Source organism: Rhinoraja longicauda, chromosome 17 (genome assembly GCF_053455715.1).
Source record: "Rhinoraja longicauda isolate Sanriku21f chromosome 17, sRhiLon1.1, whole genome shotgun sequence".
Taxonomy (NCBI): Eukaryota; Metazoa; Chordata; class Chondrichthyes; order Rajiformes; family Arhynchobatidae; genus Rhinoraja; species Rhinoraja longicauda.
The window spans coordinates 44,112,319-44,128,204 of NC_135969.1; the positions used below are offsets into that span (position 1 = coordinate 44,112,319).

The 15,886-nt window shown below is 50.7% G+C and overlaps 2 protein-coding genes across 3 annotated transcripts in view; one reads left to right on the forward strand and one right to left on the reverse strand.

The window, feature by feature from the left end:
- Nucleotides 1-2,292, forward strand: part of LOC144601962 (ADP-ribosylation factor 4-like) — a 22,738-nt gene extending 20,446 nt beyond the window's left edge. The window contains exon 6 of the mRNA XM_078414604.1: nucleotides 1,092-2,292. Coding sequence (XP_078270730.1) covers nucleotides 1,092-1,178 — 87 coding nt within the window. The 3' untranslated portion in view covers nucleotides 1,179-2,292. The remainder of the gene's footprint in view (nucleotides 1-1,091) is intronic.
- The window catches only part of pde12 (phosphodiesterase 12), an 18,263-nt gene extending 3,835 nt beyond the window's left edge, over nucleotides 1-14,428 (reverse strand). Inside the window, exons 1-4 of one of the 2 annotated variants that reach the window (XR_013548399.1) lie at nucleotides 14,287-14,428; nucleotides 10,654-12,492; nucleotides 9,478-9,556; nucleotides 5,333-6,338 (exon numbers count right to left, since the gene is read on the reverse strand). Coding sequence is in view for 1 of the 2 variants with exons in the window: in XM_078414599.1 (XP_078270725.1) it covers nucleotides 5,896-6,338; nucleotides 9,478-9,556; nucleotides 10,654-12,492; nucleotides 14,287-14,406 (2,481 nt within the window). In the remaining variant the exon portion in view is untranslated. Of the gene's footprint in view, nucleotides 1-5,311; nucleotides 6,339-9,477; nucleotides 9,557-10,653; nucleotides 12,493-14,286 lie in introns of those variants that run through there. The other variant, XM_078414599.1, reaches the window with a different exon arrangement.
- Between the last annotated feature and the right edge of the window lie 1,458 nt (nucleotides 14,429-15,886).

Here is a 15,886-nt window from a genome sequence, read left to right on the forward strand (position 1 = left end):
TCTTCAGACTGATTGCAGTGAGGGAGTGAAAGCTGGAACAGAATGCACAGTCCTTGCCCAGAGTAGGTGAATAGAGGACATGGGGACATGGGTTTAAGGTGAAGGAATCTGAGGGGTGACTTTTTCCACACAGAGGGTGGTGGGTGTATGGATCAAGCTGCCAGAGGAGGTAGTTGAGGCTGGGACTATCTCAACATTTAAGAAACAGTTGGACAGGTACATGGATAGGACAGGCCTGGAGGGATATGGACCAAACACAGGCAAGTGGGACTAGTGTAGCTGGGACTTATTGGCCGGTGTGGGCGAGTTGGGCCGAAGTACCTGTTTCCATGCTGTATCACTAACTGACTATGAGAAGGATGGGGGGCGTGACAAAGCCTGGCAAGTGATAGTTGGATCCAGGTGAGGGGAAGGAGGGTGGGTTGGGAGATGGGTGGTCGAAGGCTATAGAAAAAAAGACGAGGGGATGAAAGGAGACAAAAAAGGAGTTAAGGGCTATGTTCCCTTCCAGAGATACCTGGCCAATATTTTAGTTTATAAATTATAGCGAGCTGTATATCGCGCGCATCATTCTTTCCATTCTTTTAATTGGCTTTGGTATAAATGTAAATTGTCCCTAGTATGTGTCGAGTGTTTGGTGTGCATGGATCGCTGGTCGGTGCGGACTCGGTGATGCCTAGCTCATAGACACTAGCTCCTGATCGCTGCCCTGGCTCATTCAGCGGCAATCTACTTGAATTCACCCCTTCAGCCCACTGAGTCCACACTATTCATTGAACACCCGCTCACACTAGTTCTATGTTATCCCACTTTCCCATCCACTCCCTACAGATAAGGGGCAATTTTGCAGAGGCTAATTAACCTACAAACTTGCATTTTTGGGGTGAAGCCCATGGGGTCACAGCGACAACGCACAAACTCCACACATTTGTCAAGTTTAATCTGTAACATCTAGGAAAACATCCTTCAATCAAATACCATTTACTTAATTTCTATCATGAGCAATTCTTATTTTCTGTACTGTTTCTGTACTAAATTTGCTAGATACGTTGATGTGATATTTTGTCTAACGCGGTTTTGTTTTTGGACAGTGGTACGTTCAGGCTACCTGCGCGTCAGACGGAACCGGTCTGTATGAAGGCCTTGACTGGCTGTCAGATAAACTGACCAAATCCTAGACCTGGCACCGCCCGCCTTCAACCTGGTGACTCCGTTTTATGTAATAGGACACGATCGGTAACTTTGCCCTATGCTATCGACTAGTTTACAACTCTTAAATATTGTGGTCTCCGGAGCATTTTTTGGGAATAGCACAACTTGATTTTTGAACTCTTAATTGTTGCCAACATTTGTGGTAGGTTGTTCGTAAGTTGGAAGTTTGAACAGATAATTAAGTTATCTCATTGTGGTAAAAGTACATTTCTTCCAATCTATCTCCCAATTGAAGCTACTGGTAGACCATAACTTCTGTAATAGCTTAAGAATTTAACATCAAATACATTTGTACCCAATGAATAATTATTTTAACATTTTGACTTTACCCTTTTTGTTTGAGCTTTGCAATGCATCAGATCATTCCAGAACACTTTGCTTTGATACCATTCCATTCTGTGACAATGGTTGCCTGTTACTCTCCACTTTAATAACGCTGGGTGTAGCCGCGGCATAGATTTGAGCAAAATGGTGGATGCTCATTGTAGAATTGGGGAAAACATATTTTCGTACTGGAGAATTCATTGATTGCGTAGACATTCGTTTGTCATTGTACACTTCCCTTGGTTCTCCCATAATAGCCAGAGCAACCCAGTTGCATAGTGTTATAACAACTTCAGAGGTCTTTCAACAATAATCTTTACGATGCTGGCTAGTTTAATGCAAGATGACATGTTTAAAACAGTGCATGTTTTTGGCACTGGCCAGTTTCAGTAGACCACGTTCATCCACATTCTCTCATATTTAATGCTGCAAACTTTACGATTCTTTCTTTCTGCCTGAAAACGAGCGTCAGGGCTGCGGGTCCTATTGCAGTGTAAATATCAGTACTTTTATATAACAAATTCTTACACATGCTTGGTCTCATGTTGGCATTTCTATCTACTTAGGGCTCAATTGTATTGCAAGTTGTAACTTCTTGAAGTGTTGCTTTTGATATCAGTGTTCGGTGTTATTCAGTATGACGGGTTATTTCTTCGGGGCTGACATGTCTTAATGAAACTGGATAATGAAAGGTGTCTGTGTTAATGCATTGACATGAATCTGATCAAATAAAAGTTTATACAATTGTCAATTTAATTGGTTCCGATATTAATTTTGTGCAATTTAAATTTGGGGGGCACTGATTGCCCCAGGTGTAATTAATAGCTGTTTTATAGGCATTTTATAAAAAGGTATATAATTTGATTTTATTTCTGGACAAAACAGCAAAAGATAATTTGAGTCATAGCTTTAAGTCTATGTGGTCATGTTGCGATAGTATCACTCAATGAAATCGTGACTGGCAAATTTGCACCACATCTACACAGGCGTTTACAATGAAAACATAAAGAACTAACACTTAGAAAAACCACCAAGAAGCCAAAGCTGACAATATAAAAGTTTTATATCTCAATGTCTAGTCCTGCTGCCCTACTTTTTGAAAATTACTTGGCTTTAATTTGTATGTGACATCATGAGCTGTGTAGGAAAAAAACTGCAGATGCTGGTTAAAATCGAAGGTTGACACACAATGCTGGAGTAACTCAGCGGGTCAGGCAGCATCTCAGGAGAGAAGGAATGGGTGACTGTCTGAAGAAGGGTCTCGACCTGAAACATCACCCATTCCTTCTCTCCCGAGATGCTGCCTGACCCACTGAGTTACTCCAGCATTTTGGATAAAATCACATGCGGAGTAGATAGGGGGAATGCACAGAGTCTTTTACCCAGAGTTGGGGAATCAAGAACTAGGGTACATAGGTTTACGGTAAGAAAGGAACCCGAGGGTCAACTTGTTCAGTGTGGTGAGTATATGGAATGAGCTAGCAGAAGAGGTAGTTGAGGTGGGTACTATTAATTTGGACAGGTACTTGGGTGGGAAAGGTTTAGAGGGATACGAGCTAAATGCTGGCAGGTGGGAATAGTGTGTATAGGGCTTTTTGGTCGGTGTGGGCAAGTTGGGCTGAAAGGCCTGTTTCCATGTTGCCTGACTGTAAACATCAAGGGAGAAGAGAAAGAGGCTTGCAGAGTGTAATGGATATGGCAGGAGCCTTTCAATGGCCAATGCTTTCATGAAAAATAAATGCTACATGCCATACAATGCGATGAAAAAAAAGTCTTCTCAAAACCAACTGGTCTTTACTTCTGTTTGCATCTCGCACTAATTGGGTAGAAGACAAAGTCGTTTGTAATTTTCTGTAATCCATCCAAGATGACATGTACCACCACAAAAATATTTTCCCGAAAATGATATTCAACACAGGCAACTTTTCATCTTCGTGCTAAGGTCCAGGATTATCTGGCAGTATTTGAAATATTAATAATACATATAAAGTGAGTTTGTTTGAATTTGCTCAAATAGCTGATTTTGAGAATTAGCCCACTCCCAACAACACAGATTAATTTACTCACAATGAACAGTCATGCTCCAACCAGTTTTATTAATTCATCCATTCATTGTTTATGCTTGTTGAATGTTCCAAAATGTAAAGTTAGGAATGTGCATTGATTAAGGTACAATTTCACTTAGACATTTGAAATCTCAGATCAGCCGTTTCCATTTGTTTACACATCTGTGTTTACAGTTGAGATCTAATGTTGAACACAATGCGGACTACATATTTTGCATTTGGCAGACACTGGTGGGTTTTTGACCAGTGCATTACTCCGATCAGCCAAAACATTATGACCACTGACAGAAGTGAATAACATTGATCATCTTGTTACAATGGCACCTGTCAAGGGGTGGGATATATTAGGCAGCAAGTGAACAGTCAGTTCTTGAAGTTGATGTGTTGGATGCAGGAGAAATGGGCAGGAGTAAAGACCTGAGCGACTTTGACAAGGGCCAAATTGTTCTGGCAAGACGATTGGGTCAGAGCATCTCTGAAACGGCAAGGCTTGTGGGGTGCTCCCGGTCAGCAGTGGTGAGTACCTACCGACAGTGGTCCGAGGAGGGACAAACCACAAACTGGTGACAGGGTGTTGGGGGCCCAAGGCTCATCGATGCGCGAGGGCAACGAAGGCTATCCCGTGTGGTCCGAACCGACTGGGAAGACGACAAGCCGGTGGAGGGAATGTGATGCTCTGGGCAATGTTCTGCTGGGAAACCCTGGGTCCAGCCATTCATGTGGATGTCAATTTGACACGTGCCACCCATCTAAACATCGTTGCAGACCAGGTACACCCCTTCATGGCAATGGTATTCCCTGATGGCAGTGGCCTCTTTCAGCAGGACAATGCGCCCTGCCACACTGCACACATTGTTCGGGAATAGTTTGAGGAACATGATGAAGTGTTCACAGTGTTGCCCTGGCCTCCAGATCTCAATCCGATTGAGCATCTGTGGGATGTGCTGGACAAGTCCGATCCACAGCGGCTCCAACTCGCAACTTACAGGACTTGAAGGATCTGCTGCTAATGTTTTGGTGCCAGATACCACAGGACACCTTCAGGGGTCTTGTAGAGTCCATGCCTCAATGGGTCGGCGCTGTTTTGGCGGCACACGGTGGACCAGCAGCATATTAGGCAGGTGGTCATAATGTTTTGGCTGATCGGTGCATTTAGTTAGATGTGTTGGATGCAGGAGAGCATCTGTGAAGGGAATGGACTAGGCAATGGTTCAGGTTGGGACCCTTCGTCAGACTGATCAATCTGAGGAATGTTCGTGACCTGGAGCCATTCCGCACTTGTTGCCCGACCCACTGAGTGCCTCCAACTTTGTGTTTTGCTCCTGTCAGGTGTAATTAATTATCATTATGAGACCCCCCTACCCCCCCCCCACCCTGCTGTGCTGCACTCAAACCCACCCACCCCCTCACCCACCCACTAACCCCCCCACACCTACACACCCCCCCACTAACCTCCCCACACCCACCCACTAACCCCCCCCCACACCCACCCACTCACCCCCCCACACCCACCCACTCACCCCCCCACACCCACCTACTCACCCCCCCACCCACCTACACACCCCCCCACCTACACATCCCCCCCACCCACCCACTAACTCCCCCACCCCCACCTACACACCCCCCCACCTACACACCCCCCCACCTACTCACCCCCCCACCTACACACCCCCCACACCCACCTACTCACCCCCCTCCCCACCCACCTACTCACCCCCCCACCTACTCACCCCCGGGGCGGCACGGTAGCGCAGCGGTAGAGTTGCTGCTTTACAGCGAATGCAGCGCCGGAGACTCAGGTTCGATCCTGACTACGGGTGCTGCACTGTAAGGAGTTTGTACGTTCTCCCCGTGTCCTGCGTGGGTTTTCTCCGAGATCTTCGGTTTCCTCCCACACTCCAAAGACGTACAGGTATGTAGGTTAATTGGCTGGGTAAATGTAAAAATTGTCCCTAGTGGGTGTAGGATAGTGTTAATGTGCGGGGATCGCTGGGCGGCACGGACTTGGAGGGCTGAAAGGGCCTGTTTCCGGCTGTATATATATGATATATGATTATCCAATTTTGCTTCTTAACTTATTATTCTCATGCATTCCGTTGACTCCTGTTTTTGCCCATCTGTGTGAAGATGCTGAGACGTGCGTGTCTGTACGCTGATACACTTGTTCACCATGTGCATTTATAACCTTTGTAAACTTGCAGCAGCAGTGGGATCAGCAGGCCGCAGGGCATTGATCACTTCCAGGCCAGATCACAGACCAGTGCAGTGGGGTCAGCAGGCCGCAGGACATTGATCACTTCCAGGCCAGATCACAGACCAGTGCAATGTGATCTGATGGATGGGAGACGCTGGGCAGGGCCAAGTGCCGGGTGATCTCCTCGTGAGGTGGGAAGGGAATGACCCGAGTAACCTCCAGCGCATCTACGTCCATGAAAACGTAGTCCAAACATCCTTGGAAATCCCCCACGTAGTTTGTGTACGCGGGCTCCCCACAGGCACTTCCCAGTTTGAAGGGGTGAGTGAGGGAGATTCTGCACTGCTCCTCCTGGCCGTTTGAAGTCCAGTCTTGGTGATCGGGCGAAATGCTTCCTTTGGTAACAAAGTCGAACAAGCCCGAGGACGGGGAGCTGTTAAAGTCACCGCAAAAGATGATCGGTGTGTTTGGATGCAGCTCGGAAGTGATCTGTTGAAGGTGACGAAATGCTATTGCTATCTGAATAAGTCGAATGTGGCCTCCTGGGAAAACAATGTGCAAGAAATCAGACATGGACAAACTGCACGGTGGCGCAGCGATAGAGTTGCTGCTCTACAGTCCCAGAGACCCGAGTTTGATCCTGACTACGGGTGCTGTCTGCAGTTTGACCTACATGAGTTTTAACCCCTACATGGGTTTTTCTCTGACCTACGTGGGTTTTTCTCTGAGATCTTCGGTTTCCTCCCACACACCAGGTTTGTAGGTTAATTGGCTTTGGTAAAATTGTAAATTGTCCCCAGTGTGTGTAGGATAGTGTTATGCGGGGATCGCAGGTCGCTGCAGACTTGGTGGGCCGAAGCACCTGTTTCCACGCTGTATGTCTAAACTAAACTAAACTCATAGTTTGGTCAACAAACAATGTTGGAAATGTTGTCAGTTATGACTGATAATGGATTCTAATCTGCAAAGCACAGATGTGTGATCAACTGATTCTGTCCTCTTACAAATTGCACCACTAATCGACACCTCTAACTATGAAAATGCCCTAAGAATTGTGAATATCAAATAACATTTGCGTAGTTTAGAGATACAGCACAGAAACAGGCCCTTCGGCCCACGGGGTCCATGTCAACTGTTGATCACCCGTTCACACCAGTTCTATGTTATCCTACTTTTGCATCCACTCCCTGCACACTAGGGGCAATTTACAGAGGGACAATTAACTTACAAACCCACATAGATTTGGAATGTGGGAGGAAACCCGCGTGGTCACAGGGAGAGCATGCAAACTCCACACAGAGAACACTCGAGGCCAGGATCGAACCTGGGTCTCAGGCGCTGTGAGGCAACATTTCTACCTGCTGCACCAAACAGTCTATTTATCACACCAGCATTACAATGTTTAAATAACTGAAGTTATATCAAAGTACTAAGATCACTCATGAAGGCAATACATTTTATCTTTTATTCATTGCAATTTAAGTTTGTCACAATTCAATATCGAGACACACAGCTGTTCAGCACAGAAACAGGCCCCTCGGTCCACCTTGTCAATGCCCATCCAAGCTAGCAGCAATCAGGAACCTTTCCTGAACATACAACCTAACGGCTGCGGTTCGCTGGCAGTCTGTTTGTCTTTTTTCCTTTTTTGTTTGTGTGTTGGTGTTGGGATGGTTTTTGTTTTTGTTTTTGGCTGTGTATGTGTGGGGGGTGGGGTGGGGTGGGGTGGGGGAAACCTTTCTTTTTTTAGCTCTCTTCCTCGGGACGTGGCTCGGCCGCGGGAACTTCCATCGCCCGGCGCGGCGCGGCTCGGCCGCTGGACTTAACATCGCCGGCGTGGCTCGGCCGCGGGACATAGCAGCGCCCGGTGCGGCTTGGCCGCGGGACCTAACATCGCCCGGCGCGGCTCGGCCGCGGGGCCTTCCATCGCCCGGTATGGCTCGGCCGCGGGGACTTCCATCGCCCGGTATGGCTCGGCCGCGGGGACTTCCATCCCCTTGCAGGGGCTGTGCGGGTCGGTCGCCTCGGTAGGGGTCGAGCTGTCTGTCCGTGGGCGTGGAGGAAGAGAGTGGAAGTTTTGTTGCCTTCCATCACAGTGAGGGGGTGTTTGGAGTCACTGTGATGGATGTTTGTGTTGGGGTCGTGTATCTTGTGTTTTTTTCTTTTTTGTTGTGTTCTGTGACTGTTGGAAATCTAATTTCGTTCGGTATCTCGGTACCAAATGACAATAAAGCTCATATCACATCATCTGCTCAAATGTTTTTAAAAATCATAACTATATCCTCTTCTATAGCTTCCTCTGGCAGCTCTTTCCAGATATGGACTACCCTCTGTGTGAAAAAGCTGCCCCTGAAGTCCCCATTAAACCTCGTACCTGCCATCCAGTTTTAGAATGCTCTACCCTTTGAAAAATCCAGTGAACATTCCCTTCATGCATGCCCTTGATGATCTTGTACACTTCAATAAGGTTACTCCTCAGCCTCCTGCCCTGCGGGCCGATGCAGCCTCTCTCTCCCTGTGGCTCAAGCCCACAAGGCCAGGTACCAACCTGGGAAATCCTTGCTGCATCCTTTCCGACTTAATGACATCCACCCTCTAACTGGGTGAGCAGAACTGCACAGAACTCCCAAGTGTGGTCTCACTGAACACTTGTACAGCTGCACCATAATCTCCCAACCTTCTTACTCAGTCCCAGTGAGAGCAAGCACGCAAAATGCCTTCTTCACCACACTGCCTGCCTTATCAGGCAACTAAACCATCCTGCCACAGCCACAGAGCAGTGCTGAACTACTATCCACCTCACTGGTGACCCTCGCACTATCCTTGATCGGACTCTGCTGGCTTTACCTTGCACTAAACGTTATTCCCTTATCATGTATCTGTACACTGTAAATGACTCGATTGTAATCAAGTATTGTCTTCCTTCTCTCCAGATGCTGCCTGTCCCGCTGAGTTACTCCAGCATGTTGTGTCTATTTTCGGTTTAAACCAGCATCTGCAGTTCCTTCCCACACATTGTCTTTCTGCTGACTGGATAGCACGCAACAAAAGCTTTTCATTGTACGTGGGTATCCGTGACAATAAACTGAACTGAACTTGCCACTTTTAGGAACCACGCGTCTCTCTCTCTGTCCTGCAACACCCTCCAGCACTCCTAATTAGTCAAGTACATTATTTTTATAATAGAAAAGTGCGATACATTATTAAAATAAGTGGATGGGCAAAAGAAATGATGCTAACACTATAACTGTAGGAGCCACGTATGTTTAGGCTAGCTACTGTTGGCATATTATATTATTTTGTCTAGATATATCGTGCCGTTTTATTTTGGACACTTGGGAGCGGTCGTTAGATGGACAGGGTGGTGTATATATATGGGCATAAGGGACTGGGAGAGCATACAGTTCTTACCAGAACTGGACAGACCTGAGACCAGACCAGGGACAGAGCAGCCAGCTACGACTTGTATGCGAAATAAGTACAGCCTGGTATGTTCATCTCCTTGTTTGTACAACTACTTCAATAAACAACTAATTAAACTGGAAAAAACGACTGGAAGATCTGTTCTGTTGGGTCTGCGTAAGATCACTCCCACTCCCGGTGTAGTAATGGCAATTGGAAAAGAAGTCACTGGAAAAGTTGGAAAGTTGCCATTACAATAACACTAAATGTAAAGTTTACCTTTTGGGTGCCAGTAAAGATGAGTATTAGCAACGCACACTTTTCTTGATGGATCTCCAAGGGACTGAAGCACACAAACCTAAACAAATAAAAACCCATACTTAAATGTAATAATAGAAAAACAGTTAATATTTCAAATCAATAACCCTTATTGGACTGAGAAAGTGAGAAAACATGCATGTTTTAAGTTGCAGAGAAGGGGAGACAAAGGGAATGAGGTTCTAAACATATAGAAGTAGTCAAAGGGTGAAACACAGGTTTAAAAAATGATGCCAGAGAATCGTACAACACAGTAACAGGCCCTTCAGCTTTACTCCATCTACACTTCACGCTGCCTCAGCAAGGTCAGCAGCACAATCAAGGACCCGGTCACTCCCTCTTCTCCCCTCTCCCATCAGGCAAGAGGTGCAGAAGTGTGAAAACGCGCACGCACACACTCAGATTCAGGGACAGTTTCTTCCCAGCTGTTATCAGGTGACTGAACCATCCGATCACCAATTAGAAAGCGGTCCTGACTTACCATCTATCTCATAAGAGACCCTCGGACGATCTTTAAGCAGACTTTACCTTGCACTAAAGGTTATTCCCTTTATCCTGTATCTGAACACTGTGGACGGCTTGATTGTAATCATGTATAGTCTTCCGCTGACAGGATAGCAAACAATGAAAAAGATTTTCATTGAACCCCGGTACATTTGACAATAAACTAAATTACCCACCTATGCCGACCAAGATGCCCCATCTACACTAGTCCCACCTGCCTGCTGGTTGAAACAGTGGCCTAAAGCAAAAGGAAGTAAGACATTGTATGAAGTATGATATTTAACACATAAGGAACTAAGAAAAACAGACAAAAAAATGCTGGAGTAACTCAAGGGGTAAGGTGGCATCTCTGGAGAACATGGACAGGTAACGTTTCAGGTCGGGACCCTTCTTCTGCTTTTCCTCCAGAGATGCTGCCTGACCCGCTGAGTTACTCCAGCACTCTGAAACGTCACCTATCCATGTCCTGCACAGATGCTGCCTGACCCGCTGGGTTACTCCAGCACTCTGAAACGTCACCTATCCATGTTCTCCACAGATGCTGCCTGACCCGCTGGGTTACTCCAGCACTTTGTGTCCAACTTTGGTATAAACCAGCATCTGCAGTGCCTCATTTCCACATATAGTTGGTACCTGCAGGGCGGTTGATTTTTGCAGCACCTGTTCCTGGACGCTGGGGTTGGCAGCAACCTCCTGGAGGAGGTTTGTGTGTAGAGGATCGGAGGCCAGAGCCTGGCCCAGGGTCACATCGTGCTGAGACAGCAGCTGGAATCGGGAGGCTCTGTAGAAGGTGGCCAGGCCTTCGTGCTGCTTCTCCTTGACGCGGAACAGGCCCTGGTAGCCGAAGGCATCCAGTGCAGGCTGCAGGCTGTGGCTGAAGAGGGTCTTGTCCACCTCCTGCAGGCACAGCAGGTCGGCCTGGTAGCCCAGCACCTCCTTCTTGACCAGGTTCTCCCTGTAATGGGCGTGCAGGGCATGGGGTGGGCAGTAGGGGTACAGGGTGGTCTTGGACAGCTCGGTCTGGACGTAGATATCGGCCAGGATATTGTAGGAGACCACCCGGAGCACAGGGCCGGCCGCAGCCTGCTGGGTGAAGGAATGGCGGTCGTCGCAGGTGCAGGCCTCGGGGCCTAGCTGCACGGGGCCCGAGCTCAAGGCCTCGGTCTCCGGCCCCAACCTGCTGCCATCTCCCGGGCGGCAGCGCAGCTTCAGCCTGCGGCCCACCAGGTCGGGCGGAGGGGTGAACACCCTGCCGTCGGCCACAGGCTCCCAGTGTCCGTCCTCGGCCTCCCGCAGCCACTCGAAGCGGCAGTCGGCCGCCTGCCCGAACTCCACCTGTAGCCGGGGGCAGACGGGGAAGCCGGCCAGGATGGAGGCGGGCAGTGCCAGCAGCGTCAACCCGGGCGGGTTCCGCTGCACCCGGTAACGGGCCGAGCCCACCTGCAGCACCGCGCCCTCCTGCCAGGCCTCCTCGTTACTCGTGTGGCCCGGCACGGCCTGCTCACCCACGTACAGGCTGACCTCCGGGGCCGGGGCCTGGTCTGGGGCCTGCCCCTGGGCCTGGTCTGGGGCTTGCCCCTGGGCCTGGTCTGGGGCTTGCCCCTGGGCCTGGTCTGGGGCCTGCCCCTGGGCCTGGTCTGGGGCTTGCCCCTGGGCCTGGTCTGGGGCCTGCCCCTGGGCCTGGTCTGGGGCCTGCCCCTGGGCCTGGTCTGGGGCCTGCCCCTGGGCCTGGTCTGGGGCCTGCCCCTGGGCCTGGTCTGGGGCTTGCCCCTGGGACTGAGCCCTGGTCTGGCCCTGGGTCCGGGCCGAGTCCAGGGCCGGCCCTGGGGCCTTCTTGCCTCTGCGTGACCCGGTCTGGGCCTTGAGCAGGTGGTGTGCGATGCGAGCCAGTGAGGCCCGCAGGCACTCGCTCTGCTCCCGCTCCAGCCGCCGCTGTGACCCGCACACCTCCAGCGCGATGGTCATCTTGGTCTCACTCGGGACACAGCGGACCACGGCCGTCTGCATGGCCGAGCCTGGCATCGGATAAGAGCCTGGGGCTAGACGTGAGCCTGGAGGTAGGCCTGAGGCTGAGCCTGAGCCTGGAGGTAGGCCGGAGGCTGAGCCTGGGCCTGGAGCTGAGCTTGAAGCTGAACCGTGAGCTGGGCTTGAGCCTAAACCTAGGCCTGGTGCTGAGGCTGGGCCTGCGCTTGAGCCTGGGCCTGGTGCGGAGTGTGGGCCTGGTGCTGAGGCTGGGCCGAGAGACGAGCCGCGGCCTAGAGCTGGGCCCGTGGCCAGGCGCTGCAGTAGGCGGAGGGCGCGGCCCAGCAGGACGGGCATGGACTCGGCCTCTCCCTCCCCCCGCCCGGGCTTCACTCTCCCCCCGGGACGGACACAGCGGTTGCCGGGCAGCGAGGTAACGCCGTGTAGCCGGGGCCGGGGCCGGGGCTGACTCTGTCCCTCTGCTGGCGAGTTTAACTGAGGAACTTGGACCTGTGGGAGGGAGGGAGTGAGGAGGAAGGAGGGAGGAGGAAGGAGGGAGGGAGAGAGAGAGAGGGGAGGAGGGAGAGTGGAGAGGGGAGGGGGAGGGATGGGGAGAGAGGGGGGGAGGGGGGAAAGAGAAAGAGAGAGGGGGAGGAGAGGGGGGAGAGAGAGAGGGGGAAGAGAGGGGGGGAGGGAGAGAGGGGAGGAGAGAGAGGGAGGGGGAGGGAGGGAGAGAGGGACAGAGAGAGAGAGTTCAACTATCAGAGAGTTTATCTGTGAGAATAAAGCCTGCGAGCTTTAACTCTTGAGGTGAACTGTGTTAAAGGACACCAGGAACTGCAGATGCTGGTATAACCAACAACAACAAAAAGACACAGAGTGCTGGGGTAACTGGAAGGCACACAACAAAAAGCTTTACACTGTACCTCGTGGAGTCGTTGGTGGCCCCCCCATTTAAGGTCCCTGGAGATGGTGGTTCCAAGGAACTTAAATAACTCCACAGATGTGAACCAATCCCTCTAAACCTGTCCTATCGTGCTCCTGTCCAATGTCATATGTACCAAAAATGGAACAATGACATCCTCACTGACAGCACAGCAGCGTAACAGGTCTGTAAACGGCAGACATCCAGGTGTATAATAACAAAAAATAGATCAATTAATAACCACGCAATCACAAGCAATCAGGATTTATGCATTCTTAAATACACACTTTGCAGGAATAATTCTCATCAAAAAACGAGGAAATCAAGCCCGTAAAGTCTCAAACCCCAATTTACATTGTTGTCATGTCAGCAACTTATTTACAAGCTGTACTCCCACATGTTTGAAGTTTACAGCAGATGAGAGGACATTTAATGCTGCCGGGTTTAGAGGGTATTAGCTCCAAGGAGAGATTGGATTGATTTCTCTGGAGGTTGAAGGGAGGTTTACTGCTACAAGTCAGGACAATTATGAGATGCATCGATAGGGTAGACAGTCAGAACCTTTTTTTTCCAGGAGGGAAATGTCAAAGTCTTGAGGGCATAGCTTTAAGGCGAGAGGGGCAAAGTTTAAAAGAGATGTGTGGGGCAGATTTGTTCTTTTACACAGCAAGTGGTGAGTGAAGCTTACTTTTGCATCAAAGTGGAAAGTGGAAGGAATCAAGGCAGGAGCTGGCAGAGTGTAACATTGCCAGGGTTCGGCATCTCCAAATACAAGATTAAAGGAATAGCATGCCCACTCTGAACGCAGTACCCCGTTCCTGCTTTCTCCCCATATCCCTTGATTCTGTTAGCCCTAAGAGCTCTATCCAACTCTCTCTTGAAAACATCCAGTGAATTGGCCTCCACTGCCTTCTGTGGCAGAGAATTCCAGAGATTCACAACTCTCTGGGTGAAAAGGTTTTTCCTCATCTCAGTCCTAAATGGCCGATCCCTTATTCTTAAACTGTGTGACCCCTGGTTCTGGACTCCCCCAATATGGGGAACATTTTTCCTGCATCTAGGTTGTCCAATCCCTTAAGAGTTTTATATGTTTCTATAAGATCCCCTCCCATCCTTCTAAATTCCAGTGAATACAAGCCCAGTCGACCCATTCTTTCAGCCATGATTGAATGGCAGAGTGGACGATACGATATTCATCCCCGGAGGGAAATTAAAATCACCACACACAACAAAGTACACGAGAAAGTTGAAATAATTAGAAGGGCCATGATTGAATGGACTCGATGGGCCGAATGGCCTCATTAGAAACGTAGGAAATATGGTGAATGGACCCAATTCTGTTGCCATGGCCTTTATGAGCTGATGAGAGGTGTACTCACCGCGCCGTGGAGCAAACAATGCTGCCGCCGGCAGTGGGTAGGTGCCTTGGTGGTGGTGGGACCTCGCGGTCGATGAGTGTGAGGGGGGGACCTCTGTGAAGAACAACGGGGACCCGGCATGGGGGGATGGTGGGAGAACAAAGGGGAACCCGGTGTGGGGGGGGGGGGGGGGAAGGGAGACTCTAGTTTAGAATCCTCTGCCCAGGGGATAAGTCTGCTTTTGTTTGTTTGTTCATTTGTTCCGGTGAAGGCGCTGTGCACACGGCAGCCAGCCAACAGTCGCTTGTCTTTTTCTTTTTGTTTTCCCTTTTAATTTCAAGTTTTCCGTGTATCTTGTTGTGTGTTGTGACTGTCGGCAGACCAATATGCCTCCGGGGATGAATAAAGTTTTATCATATCGTATTGTATGAGGGGCAGTGGGTGTTGGTGTGCGCCTGATGATGATGATATGGGGGGAGGGGGCGGATGATGAGGGGGGTGATGATGATGATGAATGGGAGAGTACTCACTGTGAGGGGGATGGTGAGGGGATGATGATGGGGAGGGGGGTATTCACTGTGAGGGGATACTCACTGTTGGGGGGGGGTGATGATGTGACGGGGTGATGTGGGGTGAGGGAGGGTACTCACTGTGAGGGGGGGTGATGGGGGGTACTCACTGTGAGGGGGGGTACTCACTGTGAGTGGGGGTGGGGGGTACTCACTGTGAGGTGGGGTGGGGGGGTACTCACTGTGAGGGGGGTGGGGGTACTCACTGTGAGGGGGGGTTGGGGTGTACTCACTGAGGGGGGGTGATGGTGGGGGGGTACTCACTGTGAGGGGGGTGGTGATGGGGGGTACTCACTGTGAGGGGGTGATGGTGGGGGAGTACTCACTGTGAGGGGGGGTGATGATGGGGGTGAGGGGGGTAGTCACTGAGGGGGTGATGATGGGGGGGTACTCAATGTGAAGGGGTGATGGTGGGGGGGTTACTCACTGTGAGGGGGGGTGATGATGGGGTGAGGGGGGTACTCACTGTGAGGGGGTGATGATGGGGGGGGTACTCAATGTGAGGGGGTGATGGTGGAAGGGGTACTCACTGTGAGGGGGGGTGATGGTGGGGGGTTACTGACTGTGAGGGGGTGATGGTGAGGGGGGTACTCACTGTGAGGGGGGTACTCACTGTGAGGGGGGTGATGATGGGGGGGTACTCACTGTGGGGGGGGTGATGATGGGGGTACTCACTGTGGGGGGGTGATGATGGGGGGGGGTGACGATGGGGGGTAGGGGGTACTCACTGTGGGGGGGTGATGATGGGGGTACTCTCTGTGGGGGGGTGACGGAGGGTACTCGCTGTGGGGGGGTGATGATGGGGGTACTCTCTGTGGGGGGGTGACGGAGGGTACTCGCTGTGGGGGGGTGAGGGGGTACTCACTGTGGGGGGGTGACGGAGGGTACTCGCTGTGGGGGGGTGAGGGGGTACTCACTGTGGGGGGGGGGGCGCCATTGCGGGTGCTCACCCTCAGCCCGGGCCCCGCTGACGGACACCCGCCTCGACCAACCAGCGCCGGGGGTTCCGGCCCCGCAACCAATCAGCCGCGGCGGGAGGCGGGACCTGGTGG